Genomic DNA, 25950 nt, shown 5'->3' with positions numbered 1-25950 from the left:
CTAAGTATGTCAATATACCGTTAGCTGCATACATGAATTTATCATCTGCATAATGCCCTAAAACTGAAGAAGAAATGCATGAAATGAGTAATATTCCCTATGCTAATGTCATTGGGTCTGTGATGTATTCTATGATTACCATGAGACCGAATCTTGCATATGCAGTTAGTTTCTTGAGCAGGTTTATATCTAACCCAAGTAAATCTCATTGGACTGTGCTTAAATGGCTGTTAAGATACCTAGCTCGAACTTTAAAAAGAGTAGTGTTTTAAAAGGGAAGTAAAACTTAGAGCTTAAAGAATATATAGATTCTAACTTTGCAGGGGATAAAGATGGAAATCTACCACTTTTGATTTCTTCACTTTATGTGATAATTGTATTACTTGGAAATCACTGTTGCAATCTATAGTTACATTCTTTAGGTGTGAAGCACAATATGTTGCATTAATTGAAGCTGTAAAGGATTCCATGTGACTGAAAGGCCTTTTATGTGAATTAAACTTCTTGAATGATAATATTACGATTTTTACTGATGGTCAAATTTCAATTGATGTTGTGTAAGCATTCTGTTTATCACGAACATTCTAAGCATATTGAGGTGAAATATCACTTCATCAGAGAGAAGTTAGCTTCTAGAGATTTATTATTTATTTATTTATTTTTATTTTTTTTTGCTTAAAATTGCAACTGATGATAACCGTGCAGATGTTGGAATAAAAGTACTTGCGATTGGTAAGTTCAACAAATGTTTATCAATATTAAGTATTGATAATGGTTAATTGTTCTGCAAATACTAAGCTGGAGTGAACGATAATAATGAAGTAAGAACGCATTAATGGATATCACTTGTAATCGAGGAATTTAGCGATGGATTATATTGTGATCCAAGGTGAATATTTGTGAGCTAAATCATTTAAATCCACTTGGCACATGATGATTGGTCTTGAGCACTTTGAAAAGATTGTGCTAGTTAATGTGTATTATGGACTATAAATTAAATCCATTGGATTTAATCTTGTGGTCAATTACCCTACTAGTCATGTCTCTTTCATAGTACAATACTTGAATTTAAATTCAAATAGTTTTGGCTCTATAATTATATGTACATTCACTTGTTTTCATTTTGGACTTGGAGAGTTGGGAAATAGAGAGAGAAGCTATGCGGAAGATATTTATATCTCCGATCAAATTCTTGGTTGCTTCCAATGGTTCTCTCGATATATCCATTACCATCCCTGCAGATGACGAAATATGTTTGATGTGGCACAAATCTGAGATCAACATCATAGGACACTCCATTGGTGATATTGAAGAAGCTTTGGATCGATTGATTTGATTTTTATACTTTAAGAGCTTATGTTTTTGCATTGTAGTGGTAATAATCATTGATACACTACACTTTAAACTCTACAAGCTTAAACAAACATGTTCCCCACAAATATTTCATACTAACCAAACAAGCAATGCAATCTTCTGCTTTCACCATACTAGATATACGTTTAATTTAGGCTGAATATTATAGTCGGAATCGAACCTTCCAAAATGGAACCTAATCGTAACGCAAGGTTCCAAATCGGTTCCAAAATATTTTACCATAGATTAGAAAAAATCAAAAAGAAAGACAAAAGCAAAAATAAAGGAAAATTTAGACAAATAGAGCCTTCCAATGAGAAATAAGGACGGATAAATTTCCTAATAATAAATGGTATCAACCACCCATTACGTATTCGTGCTTATCGGGTATAAAATAAATTTGTTTCTCTTACGATCCAATTCAAATAATAATAATAATAATAATAATAATAAAAATAAATTAGGAATCGAAACCAAGAACCCACAAAATTCCAAATGATTCTTGGTTCTTGAACATGTATCCATTTTCGCTAAAAAATATTCGGCCCAAGAACATAACACATTAATACAATAACGCTGGCAGGCACACTTGGTCAAGTCACAATTATTACAAATCACCAGTGAGGCTTCAAAATCAACAGCTTGAGAATTTATAGAATTTCTGATGAAACATATAAGATTTTTCCAATCATTTCCAAAGATAATGAACACAGAAAATTGTTATGATTTATGAACAAATACGAGCATGTTCATCCCGGCAAGACGAAAAAGACATCGCCAGGAACTAAATTTGTTGAAGCTGGTGCTTCAGGGGTCCCAAAAAAAGTATATTTAATTGGTGCCAAAAATAACAGGAGAAATAATTTGTTTATGTACAGTTCCAATATTTATTACTTATTTGGAGATATATCTCTGGCTCTCATGTATGCTAAAAATTGGGAAGGCAGTTCTGCTACAAGTGATTGAACGACAGAGATATCTCCACCTGCAAGGTAATGCAAATCATTTTCAGACGTCAGATACTTGAGAGGGAGGGGTGGTATCAGCATGTTTGGCTACTTATAATAAAAAGGGTAAAGTTACTTCAAGTAACTTTTTCGTATCCATGCATTTTTGGATAACTTTCTTTTTGTGCACTTTCAAGTGAAAAAGAATAAATTATTTTGACTTTCTCTTGAAGCAATAATGCGTTGATCTAGTCTAGAAATTCAAAAAAGAATTGATTTGATCCAGGTCATAATCTTTATGGGATTTTAAAACTTATTTACTTTTAAGTAAACTTTTTAAGCTTAGCAAACATGCTCTTAGTCTGATAAAATTTGTGGCTTACTATGCACTTCTCGGAATGGGACAAACTGAACTATGTCACGTGATGCAACTCGTCCAGTTGAACTTTCCAGTCGCTCTCCCTTATCTGCATCTAAAATCTGGAAGAAAAGCACAGCATGGATAGAAACTGAAATTACACAACGGAAAATAAAGCTGAGGTTCTATGAGGAAGTACTTAAGACGATCAGAAACCGTTCAAGAAAGAAGAGAGAAGGTTAAACCTCCATTTCTTTGAAGTCAGCTCCTCCAACCCCAATAATAAGTATTGACAGAGGCAGATCAGATGCACTAACAAGGGCATCCTTCGTTTCCTGGAGATCAGTTATCACTCCATCCTAAAATCATTTGAATATGGCAAATATTGTGAAAATGCAAGGAATAATAACAATTGATATGTGAAATCAGACAATAATGACACCACTATGGTACATAGAGTTGCTAGTGATAGTCAGATTCTTTGACAAAATGCATTTAATAACAGACAATATTGCCTGAATGGAAATATGTTAATCTGCATTGGGTTCAGAGGAGATTCAAGAAAAAATTTATGCATTAAAAATAGAATTTCCAACATTATTCGCCAGTAAAGCATACCGTAATTATCAACAAAATAAAGTATTTCCATTCGTTATTGGCTACAGATTGGCTGGCAATAAATGCAGCATTGGTAACCACTGGTCCAAATAATGTTGGTCCTGCCAGCGAAACATTACAAAGGGCACTTGTGTATGCCGTCATAATTCCCTGGATTCCATCAACCTGGAATTAGTGAAAAACAATGCTTAGAATAGTGATCATGCAGGAGAGGGAGACTCGAATTTTCAACACTGGTACTTTTTTCATTCATGGCAGGTTCACCTCACAGTAATTACTGCTTCCATTTAAGTTAAAACAATGTGATACTGGTCCATCAATTGGCCGTGCTCCAAAACCCCAAGCAGGAAATTTTTTATCTGAATCGTAAAACTGCAATACTCCTCCAACCTCCAAAATTGCCTGAATTGAGAGAGACAATTTTAGTAATATACTTTTTATTATGAAATCTTCATTAAAGAAAGAATGTCTTTACTCTCTGATATGCATTTGGCCGTCCTGAAGGATCAATATAGTGCAACGAATCAGGTAAGCGGGGATTACCATTCGAAGCTGAAAAAGAAATGTGAACAGTAAGTCAGAAGCCATTCAAACACTTTTGAGTACAAGAGAAACAAGTTATGGGTGTGAAAATGGGTAACATACTCAGTCCTGATGATCCAATTACCCTTATGCTACTCCCAACTTTTGGGATAAAAGTAAACAGTGCGGCTGCATGATTTTGTGTGTGGGACTTTTGATGATGCAAATTTCTTTAGTATACAGAGTTTCGAAAATGACACACAATCGCAGAAAGATGACTGCCTTATGCCTACTAAGCCTCTTAATTTTTTTGGACACTGTTGAGAATGTGATTTTACTTGCTTAAAAAAAGGTTAAAAATCAACACCGGAGCAGAAATGCAAAAAAAGTTATACCAGTAAAATCAATAGCCACCATGAAGTTAAGCTCAAAACCTCCAGCCAAGTAATCAAGGAAAGTATACTGGATCTTCTCTGAATATGTATCCACAAACAATTGACTCTTTAATACCTGAGTAGAACAAAAAATGGCAGGCAGAGTTACATTTTGCTACAAAATTAAACTCCTAAAGTAGGTTTTTACCTTGCTTTGATGATTCTGCCCAACAGACACTGGGATGAACAAATTTTCTCCCATGCCAACAGAATGTAGCTTCTCCAAGTCTGCCAGTGATTTCTGAACTTTTCTGGAAAGTTATCATACAGCAATGGCATAATCAGAATCTCAGTCCATAAATTAGGTAGTGCATACAGATGAAAAAAGATGGCATTTACCCAATTAAATCATGTTTTCCATTGCTATTGAAATCAAAACACTCAATGATTATTGGGCTGTCCTGCATTAATTAGAGTATTGTTAAATCAAAAACCTATTGGAAATATAAGAAAACAGAAATTCCAGACAAAAGTTCCACATTCACAATTGTTTTACAGAAAGTATCCATCCAAATTTAATGCTGCAAGGAAATTGCAAACTCCAAGCAACTGATGATTAATATGTAGGATTGACAGTTTTTTTGGGTCCTGAATTGAAAGATTTCCGAACTTTCCAGCCAACCAGGTAAACGAAAGGAAGTTTTTTACATATGCAATATGATCCAGGGAAGATGCAGTAAGGGGTCATGAAAGGGGGCACCATTCCTTTTGTGTGGGCGTGTGCGCGTGTGTGTTGGGGGTGGAGCAGGGAGAGTGAGGTCAGTAAACTGTCCACAACAAAGCACAGTCAAATTTCTACAGCAAATGCATATTTTAGGACCAACTTCATGTACCTTGCTTCCAATTTGTTGAATATTTAAGAAAATTGATTTCCATTTAGGACTGCGATCATTTTTCAAAACTTCAGTTTTGCAGATTGGAACAGCAATACCGGTCTCTGTGAGTTTTGATATCACCAGAAAGGGGTCCTATAAAAACAAATAACATGATATGCTTTATATCAACTTTCTCAAGTTCAAAAAGAAAGAAAGAACGAAAGAAAGAAGAAGAAGAAGAAGAAAAAGAAAAGACTCTTGAGTCTTTACACTTTTTGAGAACAAATCCTTCGATTCTAAGTCTGAACATCTTAATATCAACTCTGCTGTAGTCTTTGCTGCCACACTTTCTTCAGCATAAACAGTGAGTTGGCCAAACTTTTGTGTATGGGCTGGAGTGGAAAATGGTTCTCCACGTCCAAGATCCAAGGTCAAAGACCTGTTTGATTTTGTGACAATCTATATAGAAAGAAATGAGAGTTTTACAGATTAAGAAAATTAACTCTTAAGCATGCATAATTTATGATTGTGTTGCATTTTACATTGGGGAAAATGGATGAGCTAAGGATAGTAAAGATTTAGGAGGGTACAAAAACAGTATGAACAGAAGCAGTTATCCTGCTATTGCTGAAAAAACATCTGAATTGAGAAAAGATATGCGGAAAAAGTCAATTTTCAGACTTGTGATGCAAAAAGCTATCATGAAAAGGCAAGATGTTACAAGAACTCAATTGATCACAAGAATCACTATTTTCTTGAACGTTTCAATCAAAAGAAACCAACACATACATAAAATAAAAAATACAGAGCATGGAGCTTTGTTGTGCAACATAACATCCTCATGATTCATTTTTGGTAGTAACAGTTATAGTAGCTACTTATTTCTTTAAGTCAAACACATTAGTATAAATGGCCAGTGACCATACCTGTGACAATGCACAAGTAGTCTCACCAAGAAACTGCTGCTCTTCCAGCTTAAGCGCCTATACAAGAGAAAATGTTTTATTTGAACTTAAAAAATGTAGTTTTATCATAGATGCGCTTTAATGAGAGTCGGATGCATATGCAAAAATAGGAAGAGTATCAAATACTAAACACATTCTAGAAGTTTAGAAAACACGACTGTAACGAGACGACAAGAAAAAGATTCCTTGTTACTAGTACAATATCAAAGAGAGACTCATAGTTCAGTGAAGCTACTCCGAGAAAACCATAAATGAGCTTATACAAGGACAGCAGAAGGTGATTTGAAGCACAAAATAGTTGAGGCTACCATAATTCATTATTCTATTTGACAACTCATGGTTCTGAGATAACTTAAAAAAAGCTAGTTTATGAATCATGCGAGTCTAATAAAATTTCAGGGCAAAATATTGATTACTTTCAATATTTAAACCTCCCAAACCCTTAATAATTTAGTATCCACTGATGCATCAAAGGAGAAATTGGATATAGGATGGGAGAAACTGACAATCTTTTTTAATCGGTGTGGGCCCCAACAAATTTAGTAACAGCCAGAGAATGATACGTTCTACAAGTATTCAAGAAGTCCCTATCTTAGTAGTAAAAATTGGAAAGAATAATATTTAATATACCTTGACATCAGTATTGCGAAACTGTGTGTCAACGTCATAGATACGAAACCTGTGATGGAAGGTATTTTGTTAAGATACATGAGCCTGACAAAATACAAATTCACAAGATAACAAAATAGATCAATGTGTCAATACTCACACCAAATACTGCACCATCTCAAATTGATATGTAAGAGTATATTTTCTGATCCACTTAGGATTCAATGAATTTAAAACTACTTCAGTGCGACCAAGCTCCTGAAGTGAACCATCTCTTCCTTTAATATAGAGAACTGCCATAGGATCACTCTGAAATGAGAACAAGACTTTTTAAGATATTAGGTCAATATTTCCAAAATAAGATTAATACCAGTGTTTTAAAAAGTGTAAACAGAAGACAAAAGAAATTATGGAAAAAATTCAAACATTTAAAAATTAAAAAGAAAAAAAGCGTCTAGACGCGAAGCGAGGTGTTTTGCTCGAGATTCGAGCCTAGGTCGGCTTTTTAGAACACTGAATAATACTAAAAACTTAAGGGCAAGTCAGCCCTTATCAAACATGATAAAGAATTCTTATTACTCTAAATAACCAAAATAAGAGATACGTAAACAAACCTCTAAAGAAATTGGATCTGGTAAACATCAAATAAAAAGAAAAGATTGTTTATGACATAGTTTTGAAATGACACGCAACATATATTTCTATCATGTATCTCAGCATGGTTTTATCTATCAAGGAAAGGAGTATGTTATTGGTGATAGATAGGAAATGATCAAAGTTAATTAAGGGCTTGCCTTCAAACTAAAATGATTTGTCAAAGTATGGGGTAGTAAAAGCTATTAGTTGATTTACAAAAAAAGACCCAAAATAATTGATGGTTGACACAATATGATGAGCTGAAAACAGAAGACACCTTTAGAAGAACAGGTAATAACAAGTTTTTGAGGATTGGGCCAAAGGAGAGGAAAAGGAATTAATTTCAAAACTCTAAGCTTACGTTACCAACTGCAGGGGGTTGGGATATAACAATTCAAGATACAAATATATGTTAAGAATGAGTACTTGAGAATTGCATAGTATAAATAGCTTTTTTGGTAAATTTGTTTACAGACCTTTGAGAGCACATCCCGGTCACGCAAATTTGAAGCAGATAAAGACAGCTGCACATTATTGAAAAATGTTATTGGCAAAAAAGTAAACTACTGGTATAAATGTTTAGTTGGAATAGAGCACTTCTTTCTACTTGCTATGATTTGGAATGAATAGATAGAACATCAGTTCAGGTAAAACTGAAGAGCAGGACAAACCAAAATATTAACGAAAGAATAAATCAAGAGAATTCATCCATGAAGGCTAATCCTGGCTACATAGCCCAGCACTAAAGTGACATCACTTATATCGAAGATAAAAGTAAGGGTATGTCAGCGTTTTCTAGCAGATAATCATGTATTTTCAGTAGCAAAAGACTACATTCATGTCACTTTTAGTGGACCTATCCTAGTTTCCAACTAGATATCACACGTCTTATATTTTCATTTGTGTTGGACTACCCTTCAACTAGACCTGTTAGCTGCTACCAGACAATGACAAAAAAGCACACCATGCAATGAGAATTAAAAAAAATACAAGTACGACAAAATTTGTTTAGTATAAATGATAACAGAATGGTATTCTAGAGGTATGTCAGAGGTGTCTCCAGGTTGTCACAGAACATAATAGCCTGTTACACGAAAGTTGAAATCAGAGCAAAACCGAAATTTTTACTAAATCTTAAACTATGAATGCCAGAATACCAGATGTATCAAGTGTAATTAATCCTAATTTATTAACATGCCTAGTGAGTCATGTCCCACATGTAACCCAAAGATTCACCCAAACTTTTTTTTTTTTATTTTTTTTTTTTATGAAGGGGGAACCCGCAGCCGCTATCCTTCGAGTGTGCACTGGACTCACCCAATCTTTGATTACACAAGAGGCAGTCACACATGGTCTGTATTAGCAGTAGACATAACCCTTTTGCCATAAGATTATTGCTGATACATTAGTTTAATTTTTTAATCTGCAAGCATCAATGGTCTGTATTATATGTGACAAGATCACAATATAAGAACTACCTCTTCGGTTATATTTAAGCAGACAGCATACTGGAGTCCCCTGATCAATATTTGGAAGGCAGACCACATCAGATGAGAATGTAAGTGGGGTCTTTAATTTACCCTTTTCCATTTATTATACCATTTATACAACCAATTACAAGTTTTCCACATGGTGAGAAAACTGTACGTTAAAAAAAAATAAAAAATCTCAGCCAAATACTAAACTCTCATGATTGCATACTTTAAATGAGTAACATATACACCTCGAAACAACTTATTTCCAAATATACTCAATTTATATAGTGAGCAAATTGGTTTAGCAATTCTCTTTCAGATCTCTTGGCATGCTGCAAAAAAGATTTACAATAAAAAACGAATCTTTCTAAAAAAGGTCAGATATCTAATGACATTTGATTCATCTATCTATTGGCATTTCCTAAGATTTCCACTGTCACACGATACCTGCCCTTGGCGCATGGAATAATTAACTAAGCATAAATCTTAACTAAGCAGAGTTTAAGTAGCTAAAATCATGGTTAACTCATACTTTCGCTATCAAAACTTGGCTCGTGGAATATGAGTCGCAGAATATAAGTTCGAAAATAACTAAGCATCGGTCTTAATTTCAATGTTCCAATTTTAAGTTGCTAAAGTCATGATTACAAAAACTGTGAGTACACTAATTATTCAAACTACTAACTGATTCTAACTTCATTCCTTCAAAAAGTAATTTTAGATAAAAATGTTATACACTCCATTAACTTAAAGTTGTGCAGATGCACAAACACATACACTACTACTATAGTCTATAGAAATTGTTAACAAGCTTAAGAACATGTGTACTCAGTTAAATCTTATACTCATCAAGGCCCTTAGGTCGGGTTAATTTGCACAATCAGCTCTCAATTAAAAGGTTGAGATATTAGACAGGGAAAAGCTGTATTCATTTAAATCTTGTAAAGAATTAGAATACCTCGATCTGAGAGTAGAGGAGCTGATGACCACGAGAATTTAGGAAGGCCTCCACGGCCTCGTTCGGAGCGTTGACTGCTGAGCTGGTGTGAAATGATGCGGTACCTCCGATGGCCGACTGGGCACCGGCCACGTCGGAACAGCAATTCCCCATCCCCGCCGCCTCTTCTATAGTTATTCTACTTTGCAAATGGTAAGAAAAATACTTGAATAATGAAATTTACAGAAATTTTCATATATATACAGAGAGAGTACATAAGTAACGAATGAGGGGGCCGGGCGTCAGGTTGTAGAAGAAGTGGCCCACTTGTCTGCCCATTGGCCAATGCCGCGTTAGAATTTATGAACGAACAAATTTTAAGTTTAATTTAATTTTTCTTTCTTTCTTTTCCACGTAACATTTTTCAATAAAATAATAAATTCAATTTTTTTCTTCTTTTCTAATAACTCATTTTTTAAAAAATTACTATTTCAAAATACATTTTTCCCAAAATCTCATTAAACCAAGCCCAACCAAAGGCTAATCAAGTGTTTAATGTTTGGAAAGTTGTATCATTGGTCCCCACTCTATTGTAATAGTATTGAATTGGTCCTCAAAATTAAACTAAAGCAAGTTAAATCTGAAACTTTTAATATAGTTGCACAATCAATTTCCAACTGAAGGAACCGTGAAAATGTTCAATAATGTGTCATGGTGGCCCTTGTAGAAATATGGCAAGCTTCATTTTTCGAGGCATCAGAGAAGCAAAACATAGCTTCACAAAATTACAATCACAACTAAACAAAAATGTTAATAGTCTTGCATAGTACAACTATAATGAAAAGAATAGCAGTTTGTTTGGGAGTGATTTTTTGGTCCAAAAAATTAATTTTTTGACCGTTATTTCACTATTTCAGCAGTCATATTTGATTTCTTCTCTCACACGTGACCCCACTTTTCTCCTAACGATCAAAAAATCAATTTTCTAAATCGCTCCCAAATAGGCTATAGATTTGTTTCTCTTTCAATAGTCAAATTTCTTATTTAGAAATGCTTGTTAATCTATTTGGTCAATTCCAAGAGCCGCCCTGCCCTCTATATAACCAAAAATGTATAGCTCAAAGTAATTTGTATTCTACAATATCAACACTTGAATTCTACAAGGGTTGATTGATTTTGTGGAGATTAAGCAATTGTTTGAAATTAAAATTAGATTTTGCTAAAAGTTAATGAAATGTATAGTTGAAAAGTTGTGAATTTAATAAATATGTGATTAGAATTAATTGTTGACTTTGACGTGAATAAAAATTTAAATTATAATTTCTATCAAATAGAGCTAAATAAAATATTGATTATAGTTTTTCATAAAATGAATCGAAATGAAAAAATACACGGGACGGACTTTAAGTAATTAATGTTTATTTATCTATTTGAAAAGGAGTAAGGGCTTGAGAGGAAGTTCCATTTATCACATGCTATGTCTTTCCAGCGATGCCGTTTTGTTTTATATTATTTGCTGTGCAATATATGTCTGTTAATCTAATGGGTCACAATTTGTTTCATATGCGATTCAGCCTGTTTAAATTAGATAAAAAAAAAAAAATTATATTTTTAGTAAATTTTGATAAAAATTAATGAAATATTTAGTTAAAAAATTGTGAGCTCCATAAAATGTTCGACTAAAATTAATTATTGATTTGAATTTAAATTTTAATCAACTTTTTTGGGCTCAATCCACTACCAAGGTCAACAAAATCTTAATGAAAGAACACTTAACAATTGATAATAGTAATAAAATGGCAAGGCAAATCCTAAGAAATTGTGGTACAACAAAAGAAAACTTGATCCTTGATTATTAAAAGAAACAAACAAATAAAATAATAAGTTGTGAAATTTGCTGTTTATTTAGTATTAGATTGACTAAATTAATAAACTATTATATTGACTAAGAGGATGTTTGGTGATAATTAAAATTAAATTTTTTAATAGATTGTGATAAAAGTTTTTAAAATATGTGGTTGAAAAGTTATGTAACCCATAAAAGTTGTGGTTAATATTTATTATTTGACTTTGATTTTGATTTAGGTTAAAATCAAATTTTAATCCAAAACCAAACAAGCTGTAAACTAATGTTTTGTCCGTCCATAGTCCACAATCACACAATAATTATAACTCTATACCCTTACAAAAAGTTACCTTAATAAAATATTAATTAAAGGTTGTGGAAATGCTTTAAGAAACATTACTGATTTGCTATATATGATTATTCGGTCGGATGCATTTAACTTGTGCTCTACTTTTATGACTTTCATGGAGCATTACAAATAGTCTACGTTTGGAATGACATTATGCCTCCCTACGATTCTGAAAAATAGAGATTTTTTAATACCTATCTTGTCTCCTTCCTAGAAGTCTTCGACAGAGCAGGGAGGGCTAAACAATCCTACCCATTTCGTTGCCATCCTAAGTACAGCGACGGGGATGAACCGGGAACCAAAAACACGATAATTAACAAGCTCGAATTGATTAATAGACTCATAATTAAATTGTAATCCCACTTACGTTTCTTGAACCAAAATGAGCTGGACCATCATGTGGATTTACATGCACATATCAATCATGAAGGATCCAATGCCCCACTCACTTTTATGATTTATCTATATATTAAAGTCTGTCTGTATTGTCCCCAAGAGCCAATATAAAATATTAGTCAAATGATGATTAAAGAAAAAAGAAAGAATATTTTTATTAATTATTCCACTGAATATAATCCAGTAGAACAATACTTGCACATCAAATATTGTCCCCTCGACGACCACAAAGGGTCCCCCCCCCAACAAAACAAAAAGAAAAAAAAGAAAAACTTATGCCACCTCGGACATCGTGTTCATCCCACCCTCACCCTCACAAAATTAACATCCCAAGAAGTAGATTCCATTACCTGAATATGTTGTTTGTGGTTCCTCGTTAAGGCAAAAATTCCCAAGCATTGGGAATGAGGAGAGCACATAAGGTAGGTCAATAGTTTCACTTCAGCAACTCGTAATTTTATGCACTCCGATGTTCAAATCAGAAGAGGTGGAGATCAACAATGGGAGAGAATGGTGCCATGCGGCTTTAAAGACTCGTTTATGATGAGCTCTTATAGACTGAGATGGTTTGTGAGCATTATATCTGATGTCAAATATGTGAATAACAGGGTCGGCTGAACCAGATGTTATGTATAGGCCATCGGGTGACCAAGCCTGATTTATAAGGGCCGATTGTGATTCAGTACTCTCTTGCTTCCAACCAAATGAGTGGATCACCGTCTGCCTCTCTCTCACATCTAAAAGTCGAAGTTGACGCTCTGGAGTCCTACAATAAGGCATGTTTTTAGCTCAATAATAGCAAATAAAATGTGTATAATTCAAAAATTCTAGCAAGTATAATCGTTCTTCCAACTCAACAATATGACAAGAAACAATATGATATTGTATGAAAATAAAGAAATAAGATAAAAGGAAACAAAGTTAAAAACTTCAAGATGACGTGGGAATGCTTATTAGAAAAGTCTCTAATGACACTTCTAATAAAGGAAATTCTTGGATTCATAGCTCTACATGGGGATCTAAGCCATGTCACTAAGGGAGTCATGAACAAAATTAATTTGCATCAGAAGAAAATGGTTAATTGCTCACGTTTTGATAGTTCGTCAATATTACAACATGTTAACGTTCTTTCAAAAGAATTTATTCATCAATACACCTATTCAAGTCTCATAAATAGTTCTAATCCGAGTCATCAAAATACCAAGGTTTATCATGGGTCACATGTTTACCATTGCATACAATAAATTACTTCAGTCAGGTACATTTTTCCTTAAAAAAGTGGAAAGGCTCTGATCAACCTCCTCCAGTTCCAATTTGATGAAGCAATACGTCACGAATTTCTGTCATACTCTACTCCTGGTTTTAAAATTCTAAATCAATAGGCATAAGTTTAACTCACAGAAGTAAAATTCAGAGATGCAAATAGATTACTTTCATAAGCAGACAAATGGATTTATTTTCCAGCCTTTTGTACATGCATTTGGGCCAACTAAAGATTTTGAAATACTCCAGTAGGTGTAACCCTTGAGTTTGTTTCTTAAAACAAAATACTAGAAATCATAGATATATTAACCCAGGAGGTACAAGAAGATTTTGAGGATAAACTTACCCTGTCTGAACCATAAAGAGGTTGAAGTCACGTGGATTAGGCAAAACACTCATGCATTTGCTATCTATTTGATTCTTGTAATCTATTCTCTCAGCTAATAAATCAAACCCAGTAATCCTCTTATCTGCACCGGCTGACATCACAACTTTCTTATGATGCATCCCAGCAACCCCCATCACAGCAGAGGTATGAATACTTCTATGCAATGCTTTAGGTTTCCACGAATGCTCACCATCTTTCTCGGCCCACAGGACTACTGCATGGTCGCTCCCTCCAGTAACAAAGCATGTTTCATCCCAGGGCATGAACATGATGCTGTTGATAATGCCTTTAATGTGAGGCTTTTCTTTTAGAAAAGTGACGCTCAATTCCTGTGGATGTTTATAAATTGATTCAGATTGCCACCCTGATTAGGTATATAAAGAGGCATGATATTATATATCGGAACATATAGTAAATTACGTTGTAATGTCATATATACCTAAAAGCATGACAAATATTAATAAACCAATTCTGTATTATAATCAATACCTCTTTTTCTTTATCAATATTCGAAATTGATATCTGAGAATCTTCATTATCTGCACTATAAACTGAGAAGAGGCTATTTCCCCTTGGATGCCAAGCTATATCTTCTGGCCATCTCCTCTTGGACGATTGACAATCAGTAGTACTTAGAAGATTGACACTTGAACTGCACTTAAATGTAGAGTACAATCCAAGTCAAAAACTTCAATTAAGAAGTGTACATTATTATCATATGCCAAGGGCATTAGAATCTGCAATCATTTTTTTTTTTTTTAATGTACAAAATCAAATATATTTAACTCGAAAGGACTTTCTTCTAGTTTGGAGGTTGCTTTAGAGAAGAACATACCCTCTGTCTTCAACTTGCCACAAGTTGACCAGCCCATCCAATGCACTGTGAGCAAGCATTCATATTCATGAAAGAAGAGTTACAAACTAGAGAACCATACAGCACAAAAGATATACCACATGCAACCCTAGGTAGACTCATACGTCACAGAAGTTCTATTTGTCGTCAAAATCAGAAAGAGAGAAAGAGAAAAGCTTAAAAGTAAGTGATGCATGTGAAAAAGGCTCAATAGAAGTTTATAGTTGTGGCATAATCGACTTGCTGTTCTCATCAAATAAAAAAATTAATAAGGTACAAATTACCTGGTCACAAATAGTTGATCATTTGTAGGACACAGCACAAGACATCTTAACTTCCTTTTGTGTTGACTAGATATCAACAGGCCTGTCTGGCAGCGTATAGTGCAACGTGATGAGCAGCTGCTTATCAACGGAATCAATTCTTTGTGTTCTTTCTGCTCTGTATTTTACGAGAAACAATTATGAATAATTCATCTTAGTTGGGATATAGTATCCCACAGAAATATGAGAAAACCTTTTACGTTTCAGACTAGCAAATCACATAAATAACTGACAATATCCACAAATATAGACCAAAAGCTCAAAGAACTTATAATTTAAAAGTACAGAAGGATTCAACAAATATGTACCAAGGTTCCTTTTCGTTCCTTCAGGTAGAGTTTCCACAGTACGCAGCTCAGAAGATATTCCACGAGCTTTGTTCCCTTTAAACTTTACAATGCTATTGGCATGGAGGGGCATTGATGCATAGGACCAAGCACCAGAATCACTGGGAACTTCGTTTCCAGATTCTTTCGTCTTGGCACATTGCAGTGTGTCTACACCAGGAATGGCAAGTTGTGGTTTAGACTTGGTTTTTTGAGAAGAATCTTCATTTTTATAGGAAGGACTAGCTGGTTTTTGCACATCTGCAAAAGGAATGACAAGTTTAGGTTTAGACTTGATTTGGTTTTGAGAAGAATCTTCATTTTCATAGCAAGGACTAGCTGGTTTCTGTGTGTCTACAGAAGGAATAAAAAGTTGTGGTTTACTCTTGGTTTGGTTTTGAGACGAATCTTCATTTTTATAGGAAGAATTAGCAGGTTTTCGCTTGACTTTCGAATAATATCCAGGCAACTTCGAGTTCTCCTCGCCTAAATGTGTTATAGATTGAGACTCGTCGCTAGAAGAACCTTCGCTGACCTGAATAGGACTTGCAGATCTTCCTTCAACTTTTACATCATTCAAACCATTCCCGAAAGAAGTTTTCGATGCCATTATTTTACCCCTCCCTCGAAGACGAGCCAATTTGATTTGCATCTCTTCCAACCTCGTTTCTGCTTCATCAAGCTGCGGACCAATACAGATTAACATTCATCCATATTTTCCCACAAGGATACGAGAACAGTTTACTCCAAAGCATTAATTTCATATTCATTTAACAGCAAAATGGATGCAACTAATATCCTGTTAACCGAAATGCATGGTATTACATACACATAAAATTTTTATTATTTCTAACTGACACAAGGTAAAATCGACAAGGGCCATAATCAAGGAATAAAGATTAGGGGTATGTTTGGGAGAGATTTTTCAAGTAAAAAAGTTATTTTATTTTGGGAGAATGTGCACTTAAAAATTAGGGAAGAGTTGTAGGTCCCATGGAAAGTGTGGTTAATAATGATTTTCGGGAAAAAGATTTAAAACAAAATAATCTCTTCCAAACAAATGCTAGTAACTAGCAAAAGCAGCTTCTTTTCGTCTACGAAGAGATTAATAAAAATGAAGTTGGGCAATACATTATAATTAATATAGTTAGTACGATGAGGAAAATAAGCATGTAGGCAAATCCAAGTGAAGATCCTTTAAAATAATCCGGATTGATCAAACTTAAAAAACCAATTAAGTTCACAATCAGCAACTTGTAATTGATATTACCACTCCAGTGTCCCATAGCGACATTTTCTTCTGAACAACTTGGACACTGCTGACATCCCTAAAGATTTAGCTATCTCTACGGACACAATTATCAGATGCAGTACTCAAGGACAGTGCAATCAGACTCGTGCCCCTAGCCAGCTATAGGCAGACAAATCAGAAAGCATATCATCAGTCCATAGGTAACATCCCAAGGAATTGAGCCCTACTGATCATTTAGAAACTAATATCCCAGAAGATCAACTCCCCCCCCCCCCCCCCCCCCAAAAAAAAAAAAAAAAGAAAAGAAAAGAAAAGGTTTCCATGTGAGATATACCCACTTACCTATTGGAAATCGCAGAAAACCCCTATATTTGAAACCAAAGAATAAGCATCACAACGGGATCCAAGTTCAAGAGCTCTACTTTGCTTCTTCTCAAAGTCATACACAAATATTTCCTCTTCATTTGCGCAAATAATCTCATTGTTCTTGGTTAGCCCTACTGTACATATACATCCTTCTTGGATTTCCACATTATACTGCTTCATAATGACAAAATGAAGCGGGTACTTTCTAAAGAATAATAAGCTTATCAATTGAGGGAACCATCTACAAATACGGCCAGCTCAACTTTATCTTGGATCATCCCTAGAATTTTTACATCGTCAATCTTTCTCCAATATGCTGTATTAGACCATACAGTTCGACTTGAGATATATCTTTGTCATAGTGGGACAAATCTTCGTTTTTGTAGTACATAATTCTTATCAAACTTATAATCACTTTTTTCTTCATTGTACCAAACTCCAACATGAACTTCAGTGAACTTCTGATATAACCTATTGCAACAAAAAAGAAGTTCCAACAATGCGTTTAAATCTCCGAAGCAAAGGGTTCCACACACACATGCGGTGACCGTCAGCAAAACAAGAATTGTAAGTTAAGCAAACTAGGCTATTGCATGAACCATCCATTTTGTATTTCCTCAGGTGCGGATCCAAGAGGGTCCCCTAGGGCCACTTGACCCTCCAATTTTTTCAAGGCTATTTTTTCTTTTTCTTTTTTTTTTCACTCACTATGGAATATCAAATGAAATTGAAATATTACATGCTTAATATCATTTTGAAGTGCTCACGACCTAGTATTTCACGTCGTTAATATTGTGCGAAACGGTCAATCGTAGCAAATGTTAGCCACGTCAAAATAGGGCGTTCCAAATTAATATTCCGAGAATTTTGATAATAAGTTAACTTTAAAAATTCTTCAATGATTATATACTAGTCATATCCATAAATCTTCTATATCCGCTTGAAGTTCATTTCGAGAATTATATTATAAACATATCGAATGATCTAAGTGAATATTGAAAATAGTTAAACGTACGTCAAACGTGTATGCTAAAAAGAGACGTATAACTCGTCTTTTTTTTTTTTGAAAAAAAAATCAATTATTTTATTAATATTTATTATTTTTGCGCTACAAATTTCTTAATATAATTTACATCATTTTATTAGGAATTTTATATGTGGTATGACGTCAAGTTTTTTTTTTTTCCCTGTTGTGTTTTTTTTCTCTAGGAAACAAATATATTTGCATGGAAATTGTTAATTAGACGTCTCTTACTGATTTAATTTTTAACCTAGAAAATGTTATACTTATCCATTTTTATTGGTGGATAGATAAGAGAGAGATGAGAGAAAAACAAAGAAAATTACTTGGAAAATGAAAACATACTTCTCCTAAAGAAATTTTTTTCCTTGTTTTCAAAGAATATGATTATCTGACCAAAAGCAAGAATATGTTTTCCATGTATAAAATATCAATTAAACAACACAAAAGTAAGAACTTTAATAGAAAAATGATATTTTTATGAAAAATTTTGGCAATTAAATGTGCACACAGTGCCTGTATGAAAATTATATTTAAAAATTATTTATCTCTATTTATTTTCTACCACACATTCTATAAAAAGTTAAAATTTCATGTTTCTCTATATTTTTTATTTTTTACTTTTTAATTACACATTTTTACAAAGAAAAAAAAAATCGCTTTCCAATAATGTCTCCCACGCGAACATAATTGAATATCATCTTATGGGAATATCATCTTATGGGTTTACTTGTTTGTGAGAACAAACAAACGTTTCGAGAATGAGTAGTTACACCACAATTTATCTTCTTGGAGGCAAACATAACAAATAATTGTTGGTCTTGATATATTGGATGTCAAGTTCATTAACCGCATGGATTTAAAAATAAGTTATCTATACATAAAAGCTACATATAATTTAACTCTTTAACTTTTTCCATAGAACTTGGGCAAACGTGCTCTTACACGGCCGAAGTCGTGTTTATTGGGTTATACAGCTGAAGAATTGGTCAGTTAAGAGAAGTTGTTAGTTGAATTGACGGGTTTGATTTCTCCCACATCGGTTCTAAAGTCTGGAAGGAGGGAAGCAACGGCTATAAAAACAGCGGCCCATTATCTTACACAAGCACGCAGCCGTGCGATGGGCACAAAGCGAACTATTCTTTCGCCTTTTACTAAAGAATACCGTGTGCTCATCGCAATTCAGCGGCATACGCCTATTTTTGGAGGGTCTCTCCTTGTGGGAGTTCCCCCAACAATTCTAGTCTAAATATTCTCTCTCAGTGCCTTCCAACAATTATTGTAGTCATTTGTGTTTTTGTCAGAGGAATTGTAACTTAAGTAAAGATTAGATTGAGAACTTGAATTTAAGAATTCATTTCTATCAAGGGAACATAAGAGGCCTATATGTTTGTTCCAGTTTCAAGTGCAACACCAGAAACTAAATATGCACACATTTTTCATTCATTCAGAGGGATGGATGTTTAGCTTTAGAAGCCTATTCACCATTTGAGCATCCATAAACGTGGTTAACACTAACATTTACTTTGATGACTCACGAGAAAAGACGTTTCCAGTTTGGGGTCTGCAACATGATTACACACACTCTTTCTCCATCTTCAAGTAGCCTATGTTCTCAACTCTACTGTAAATGGACAGCATAGGATAATTCAATGGCCACGATTTGAATAAGCAAATAAAATAGCGTGTAACATAAATTCTGAAGGAAATAAGTCGAATCACTTGTCCCTTGGTCATCTTCACTTTTAAGGTACAAAAAGCATGGAACACCAAGACAAATCTCATGTTTTTCCAAATCTAAAATCATGGCCTTTGCACACCATCACTTCACTACAGCTATGGTCATAAAAGGGATGAGAAAGCTATAATGAACATAGCATTCAAAATGCCGTACAGATACCAAATTGTTCAAATTTTCAGTGCCTCAGAAGAGAGAGAGAGAGAGAGAGAGAGAGAGAGTAGTAACCTAATCAATGCAAATGTAGCTGAACAATGGCAAACTTCAAAAGCAAAGTACTTCAACTACGTTTTCTTTCTCCATAAGGTTGTTTCTCATAAGAAAGATCACACTGGCACATTGTCAATCCACAGATGAAGTGTAACGTCTAAGATTACCGGTAAAACTTGTACACTTCACTGTATAGGAATCCTTAAACCATCCCATGAAAGCCGGCAGAATCCAGGAGTACTGCTTTGATTTGGTCTGGATGGAGGTCTTGACCTTCTTTGCATTACTGAAGACAACATCGTAAGAAAAAAAGAAAAATCAGAAAGAAAAAAGACAATCTCAATGACAATGAGTAATGAAATGACCTCACAAAGACAATATCCCACCCCTGCTGTGGAAATTTTTGAATATTTGTGTCTTTAGGAAAAACTAAATAAAATATAACTATTCTCAGCTCATCCAATCAGAGGGGCAGATGCAATGTACAAGAATAAAACTTGTTGCAGGTTTACTTTCACGGATGTGATTGTTATGGATATATTGCCAACATGATTAAGTAGAACTGAATTCTATAAGAAGCTCTACAAATACACTCCTTTTGTTTACAACGACAAAAGTTCTAATCTCCAAAATATTGATTGACTAATGAGAAAAAGAACTCCAGTCTCAATGCATCCCGTGCAGCCAATTGTTATGGTGATGTAGCTAATCTCCCTTTTATCCTTTTAGCATGGTATCTCACCATAATGAGCAATATAGCTACATTAATTTTTACACACAGGTAAAAGTTTTAATGCATTAATTGATTAATGGGAAAAATATTTGGGTCTCGGTGCATCTTGTGCGCCCAATTGATAGGGTGACAATATTAATCTCTCGATTATCTTTCTGACATAGTATTGTTTCAGGAACCATCCCTGGGAAAGGAGCAGAAGTGTTCTACAAATATACTGTTTTTTGCACATATAAAAGTTCTAATCTCCAAAATATTGATTGAAAAATAGGAAAATGAACTCTAGTCTCAATGTGTCTCGCGTGCCCAATTGTTTTGGTAATGTAATTAATCTCCCTATTATCCTTCTAGCTTGGTATTATCTTTCTATAAGGAGCATTATAACTACATTAATTTTTAAACATAGATAAAAGTTCTAAAGCATTAATTGATTAATTGGAAAAATACTTCGGTCTTAGCGCATCTCGTGTGTCCAATTGATGGGGTGGAAAATGGACCATGCTAGATGTACACACAAATTTGTACAAAAAGTTTTACTTACACTCACGATGGGGGTAGGGACCACAAGCCAACATTTTTTAAATTCATGTAGGGTCCGCTTCTTTTGTGAGAGGAAGTAATCCATTTTGTAACAATGTGTTTGTACATATATAATTATCCGTGGAAAAATAATCTCTTCATTATCTTTCTAACATAGTATTTTTTTCAGGTACCATCTCTGGGAAGGGAGCAAGGGTGTTCTACAAATATTCTGTTTTATGCACAGATAAAAGTTCTAATCTCCAAAATATTGATTGAGCAATAGGAAAAAACTCCAGTCTCAACCCATCTCGTGCACCCAATTGTTTTGGTGATGTAACTAATCTCCCTATTATCCTCCTAGCATGGAATTATCTCACTACTGTTAACTACACTAATTTTTACACAGATAAAAGTTCTAATGCATTAATTGATCAATGGGAAAAACATTTCAGATTCTGTGCATCTATTGTGCCTATTGATGTAGTGACAATATTATCTCTCCATTATCTTTCTAACGTCGTATTTTTTCCAGTTTCCAGCCCTGGGAGGGGGAGGGAGCAGGGGCATCCTAAAAATATACTTTTTTTACACGGATAGAAGTTTTAATCTCCAAAATATTGATCAACTAATGGGAAAAAGGAACTCCAATCTCAATGTGAATCATGTACCAAAATATTTTGGTGATGTAATTAATCTCTCTATTATCCTTCTAGCATGAGCATGGTATCATCTTTCTATAAGAAGCACTATAACTACACTAGTTATTTCACAGAGACAAAAGTTCTAGTGTATTAATTGATTAATGGGAAGATATTTAGGTCTCCTTGTGTCTCCATGCACCCAATTGATAGGGTGACAATATTAATCTCTCCATTATTTTTCTAAAATACTATTGTTTCAGGTACCAGCCTGGGAAGGGGCAGGGGTGTTCAAATTTGAAAGAAAATAAGCTTACCTCAGCATGAAAGATATCCAAAGCAAACCCATTGAAACAGCTAATCACAGCTCGTTGAATGTCTAGGCCAAGGCCATCCAGAGCCCTTATAGTGAAGAGCAAAAGGCCTGTTCTGCACCCACAAAGCATGTGGATATTTATGGCTCTCCCTTCTCTTAGCCTTACCTCAACCTATAAATGTGGATGCACCATTCGTTAACTTCAAACATGCTCCACGAGAATAATCAATGCCAAAAGGGCTCATCATAGATGCCCAAGAATCCTACTCAAAAACAGTCAAAAATAAATGTTTAAAAATAAAAAAGATTGGAAATTTTTGCAAGTGAATTAATGAAGTCACCCTCATGGGTTGTCCCGTTGGCTTAGACGATGGACTTGCAAATGCACTTAGGCCTAGTTCTTCCTTAATACAGCAGGGAAGACCCGTGTTGTAGGCATCCAATGATAGACGTTCAAGAGTGGAGTAATGATGAACTAGAAGGGGTGAACTCCAGTTCAGCATGGAGGTCATTGATCTCCTGCAACAGTTCTTTTAAATACTCAATAGCATCCCCTACTCCTAGTATTGAGGCCTTGTCCATCTGTCAACACAGAAGAAAGACAAAGGTGGAAAAGCAGTTCAGAGGGCAGTAAATTTCAATGCCAGAAAATATCGATATCCTTCCTTTCTTCAAAAGGGAGTAAAAAAGATATTATTGGACTGATTTCCTGAATACCTTTCTCGTAATTCACCTCACCACTTAGACAGATAGAATATCCAAATATCCATGGTTCTTTAAAAAATATTTCTTTGCCGTGCAATAAATTAAGTACACACTTACATTACTTCATCTAAGTTTTGCCGAATATAATATAAAATGCTGAAAAGAATTTCGTAAGGCTTTGATCTGAAGTAATTGTAAATGGGAAGAATTTAACATAGCTCCATATATGCACATGCCTAATGAGTGTGTGTCCATGAACTGTTAGTTAAATAGATGGTTCAGGAACTTGTCAGACTAAGGAGTAAATTTTCCAGGGAGACACGCTTGGCCATAGGTTTTTGGTATGAAGTTATTCAACCTTTTTAGGAAATGCATGAAAACCATATTGTTAGTCTTGAACATTTTGTAGTAATCACTCGAAGGAAAATAATATACGTTAACATGAGTATTTTCATGAAGTCGATTGGGAAAATCAATACATAAGAAAAAGTATCCAAGATAGTAATAACAAAATAAATAATAATAACACGAGAGAATAGGAAGATTTTTTAAAATTTAAATTCAAGATAGCTTGCGAAACACGAGCATCAGATACTAGCAAGAAACTAACAAGCAAGACACGTGCACTAGAAACTGAAATGCAAGACTCATGCACACTGCATGAAAAATGGTTATCTTGAAAGTTAGAATGACTAAGAAATTGGAAAGGAGAAGAAAAGTAGAAAAATCAAACGAGAACAAATAGAAAAGCGTGAAAAGTATAATAAAGAGGGATGGGACCTCACGCTGGTTAAAAGGTTACAGATTACAGAAGTATAGTTTCATAATTTGCAAATTATATTATTTTGTTCAAAATGTCTCTGAAGAAATAAATTCTAGAGTTCATTATTTTGAATTAATAGCTTTCAAATTAATCTGATCTGTGGTCCAAAACTTGCTACACATTTTGAAATGATCAGTTCATAGACTTCATGTGAGTAATTTACCACTATCATACGACTTTAATGCGCATGCTGTTTGAACAAATATGCATATCAAAATATTGCTTCTCATCAATGATATACACAAAAATAATGCGCAACATTAAACCTAAATTGAAATTTAAAAAATAAATAAATAAATAAATAAATAACATAGAATGGATGAATGTGAACGACTAAAACATGTCAATAACTATAATTCACGAGAAATTTCTGTAAAGAAATCCATACCTTGCTAATCTTTGGTACAATAGACCTCAGCAAGTAAAGCCTGTCATTGAGCTTCTTCCTCCGGCGCCTTTCAGCCATCAAATTCTTCGCTGGAAGCTCTTCTTCTTACACTTGTGATCTCCACCACTGCCACAGGTGACAGTACTATTAACATTCGAGATATTTTCACCATTTTCATCACTCTCTTCCACCTCATTGATAGTACTATTCTCCATGAATTGATCATCAGAGTCAGAATTCAAATTTGACCCATCAATGCTAAAATCCTCCCCATCATTTTTGCTACTGTTTTTCCTCTTCCTCTCATTTACGTCATTAAATTCCCCCTTGTCATAGCCTTCGAGGCTAGTAGAACTGCGAGAATGATTGGTTTCACCACCTAAATTCAAAGCCCCCAAATTGCTGACACTCACACTAGAAAGATTCTTACTTAGAGCAGCCATTTTTTGAAAGAGTGTGGGTTGTGGTGCTTCAATTGAAGCAAAATCATCAAGAGGTTTCAAAATCTTAGACCTATTAAAGAACAATGGATTCCCATTCATGGAACCCTCCCCAAATCCCAGTACTCCAAAAAAACCCCCTGGATTGGGGCAGTGGAGGCAAATTATTAACTGAAAACTGATTATTGAGCACCAATTAAGTGTGCCCATTTGGGATTGAGTACTTAAATCATTAATACCAGTATTCAGCATCCCAGTTCCCCGATTTAAAACACCTTAAAGAAACCCATTATCACAACCCAAATCAAATGTTCCCTCTAAAAGCTTGTTGTAAATTGGATTCATGAGTGTGGATTTTTGTGTCAGAAAATAGTTTAAATGATTTGATGGATCCAAAGAATTGAGAACTGAAGCGGATATTGGTGAGCGTGAAGCAGTAGAATCCACTTGCTGTAAAACAAGTTGATTATTATCAGCATCAATAAACTTGGGTGAAAATGAGATGTTACCCAGTTCATGGTGGCTGCCGCCATGCATGTTGATTTCATGGCTGTTGGCCGCGGTGGGAGTGACGGTGACTGAAATGTACAAGCGGGCTTCATTTTCAGATTCGAGCATAGATTTAAATGAAGAAAGTGCGCCAAGTTCTGCATCATCTACTTATTCTCCAAACCGCCATTGTTATTGTTTTGAGCCCATAAATTTGTTTCTTCCACTTCTTTGTTTCCATCCATCCACGGCTTACTATTAGTTCTTGGCAACATTTCTTCTCCCTCTCTTAAACTTCTTGAAAATATATGATGGACTGGCTAAAGAACTGTTTTTGATATATATAGCCCCTGTTTGGCCTCCATTACGTGTAAAAATTAATGGGTAGAATAGTATTTTTTTGAAAAAATGAGTGGTTAAAAAAGGAAAGAAAAATTTTCGATTTACGTGTAATATTATTTAATTCAATAAACTTTTTGTGTATATTATTGAAAATCAAAGCTCTATATTTATAGGTAAGAATTAGGGATACAATGGTAATAATTTATAGGGTTACAGGGGTACAAATGTCATTCACCAATAAATTTTAATGGACTTTCCATTTACAACACTCCCCCTTGAATGACATATTACAAAATATCTGTCTCGTTAAAACCTTATTTGATAAAAACCCAGTGGGAAAAAAATCAAACGAAAGAAAAAGAGTACAGTTATTTTGGAGTATTAAAATTAAATGATGCCTCATTAAAACTTTGCTAGGAAAACTTAATGGGACAAAATCTAAGCGAAGGAAAAAGAGTACAACTACTCCCCCTGATGTTGATCACTGAAAATCTTTGAGTCGACGCATTCTAATCTCATGAACTAATTTCTTGAATGTAGATGTTGGCAGCGCT

The 25950-nt window shown here is 34.4% G+C and overlaps 2 protein-coding genes and 1 pseudogene across 3 annotated transcripts; all 3 read right to left on the bottom strand.

Moving 5' to 3' along the window:
- Positions 1-1980: 1980 nt before the first annotated feature.
- Positions 1981-9946, bottom strand: LOC111366419 (protein BONZAI 1-like). The gene is made up of 16 exons (XM_022987184.1): positions 9691-9946; positions 7734-7781; positions 6782-6930; positions 6643-6691; positions 5974-6030; positions 5318-5506; positions 5066-5200; positions 4572-4633; positions 4381-4483; positions 4194-4308; positions 3752-3828; positions 3541-3678; positions 3277-3441; positions 2904-3017; positions 2684-2780; positions 1981-2338 (listed from the first exon to the last, which is right to left on the bottom strand). Exons 1-16 carry the CDS (start codon positions 9841-9843, stop codon positions 2244-2246), a joined length of 1746 nt encoding a protein of 581 aa, XP_022842952.1. The 5' UTR covers positions 9844-9946; the 3' UTR covers positions 1981-2243.
- Positions 9947-12503: 2557 nt separating this feature from the next.
- Positions 12504-16092, bottom strand: LOC111366407 (U5 small nuclear ribonucleoprotein 40 kDa protein). 2 transcript variants are annotated; one of them, XM_022987175.1, is made up of 7 exons: positions 15798-16092; positions 15396-15674; positions 15049-15205; positions 14747-14791; positions 14401-14563; positions 13870-14240; positions 12504-13026 (listed from the first exon to the last, which is right to left on the bottom strand). In XM_022987175.1, the coding sequence occupies exons 1-7, from the start codon at positions 16063-16065 to the stop codon at positions 12702-12704; spliced, it is 1608 nt and encodes a 535-aa protein (XP_022842943.1). In that variant the 5' UTR covers positions 16066-16092; the 3' UTR covers positions 12504-12701. The 2 variants fall into 2 exon arrangements, with proteins under 2 accessions (XP_022842943.1, XP_022842938.1); XM_022987170.1 differs by having other exon boundaries at positions 15396-16092.
- Positions 16093-19626: 3534 nt separating this feature from the next.
- LOC111366397 lies at positions 19627-25369 on the bottom strand (annotated as a pseudogene).
- Positions 25370-25950: the final 581 nt, after the last annotated feature.

This window comes from Olea europaea, chromosome 2, assembly GCF_002742605.1.
Source record: "Olea europaea var. sylvestris chromosome 2, O_europaea_v1, whole genome shotgun sequence".
Classification (NCBI taxonomy): Eukaryota; Viridiplantae; Streptophyta; class Magnoliopsida; order Lamiales; family Oleaceae; genus Olea; species Olea europaea.
Note: the sequence above shows the minus strand (reverse complement) of the source record. Positions and strands in the feature narration are given on the sequence as shown.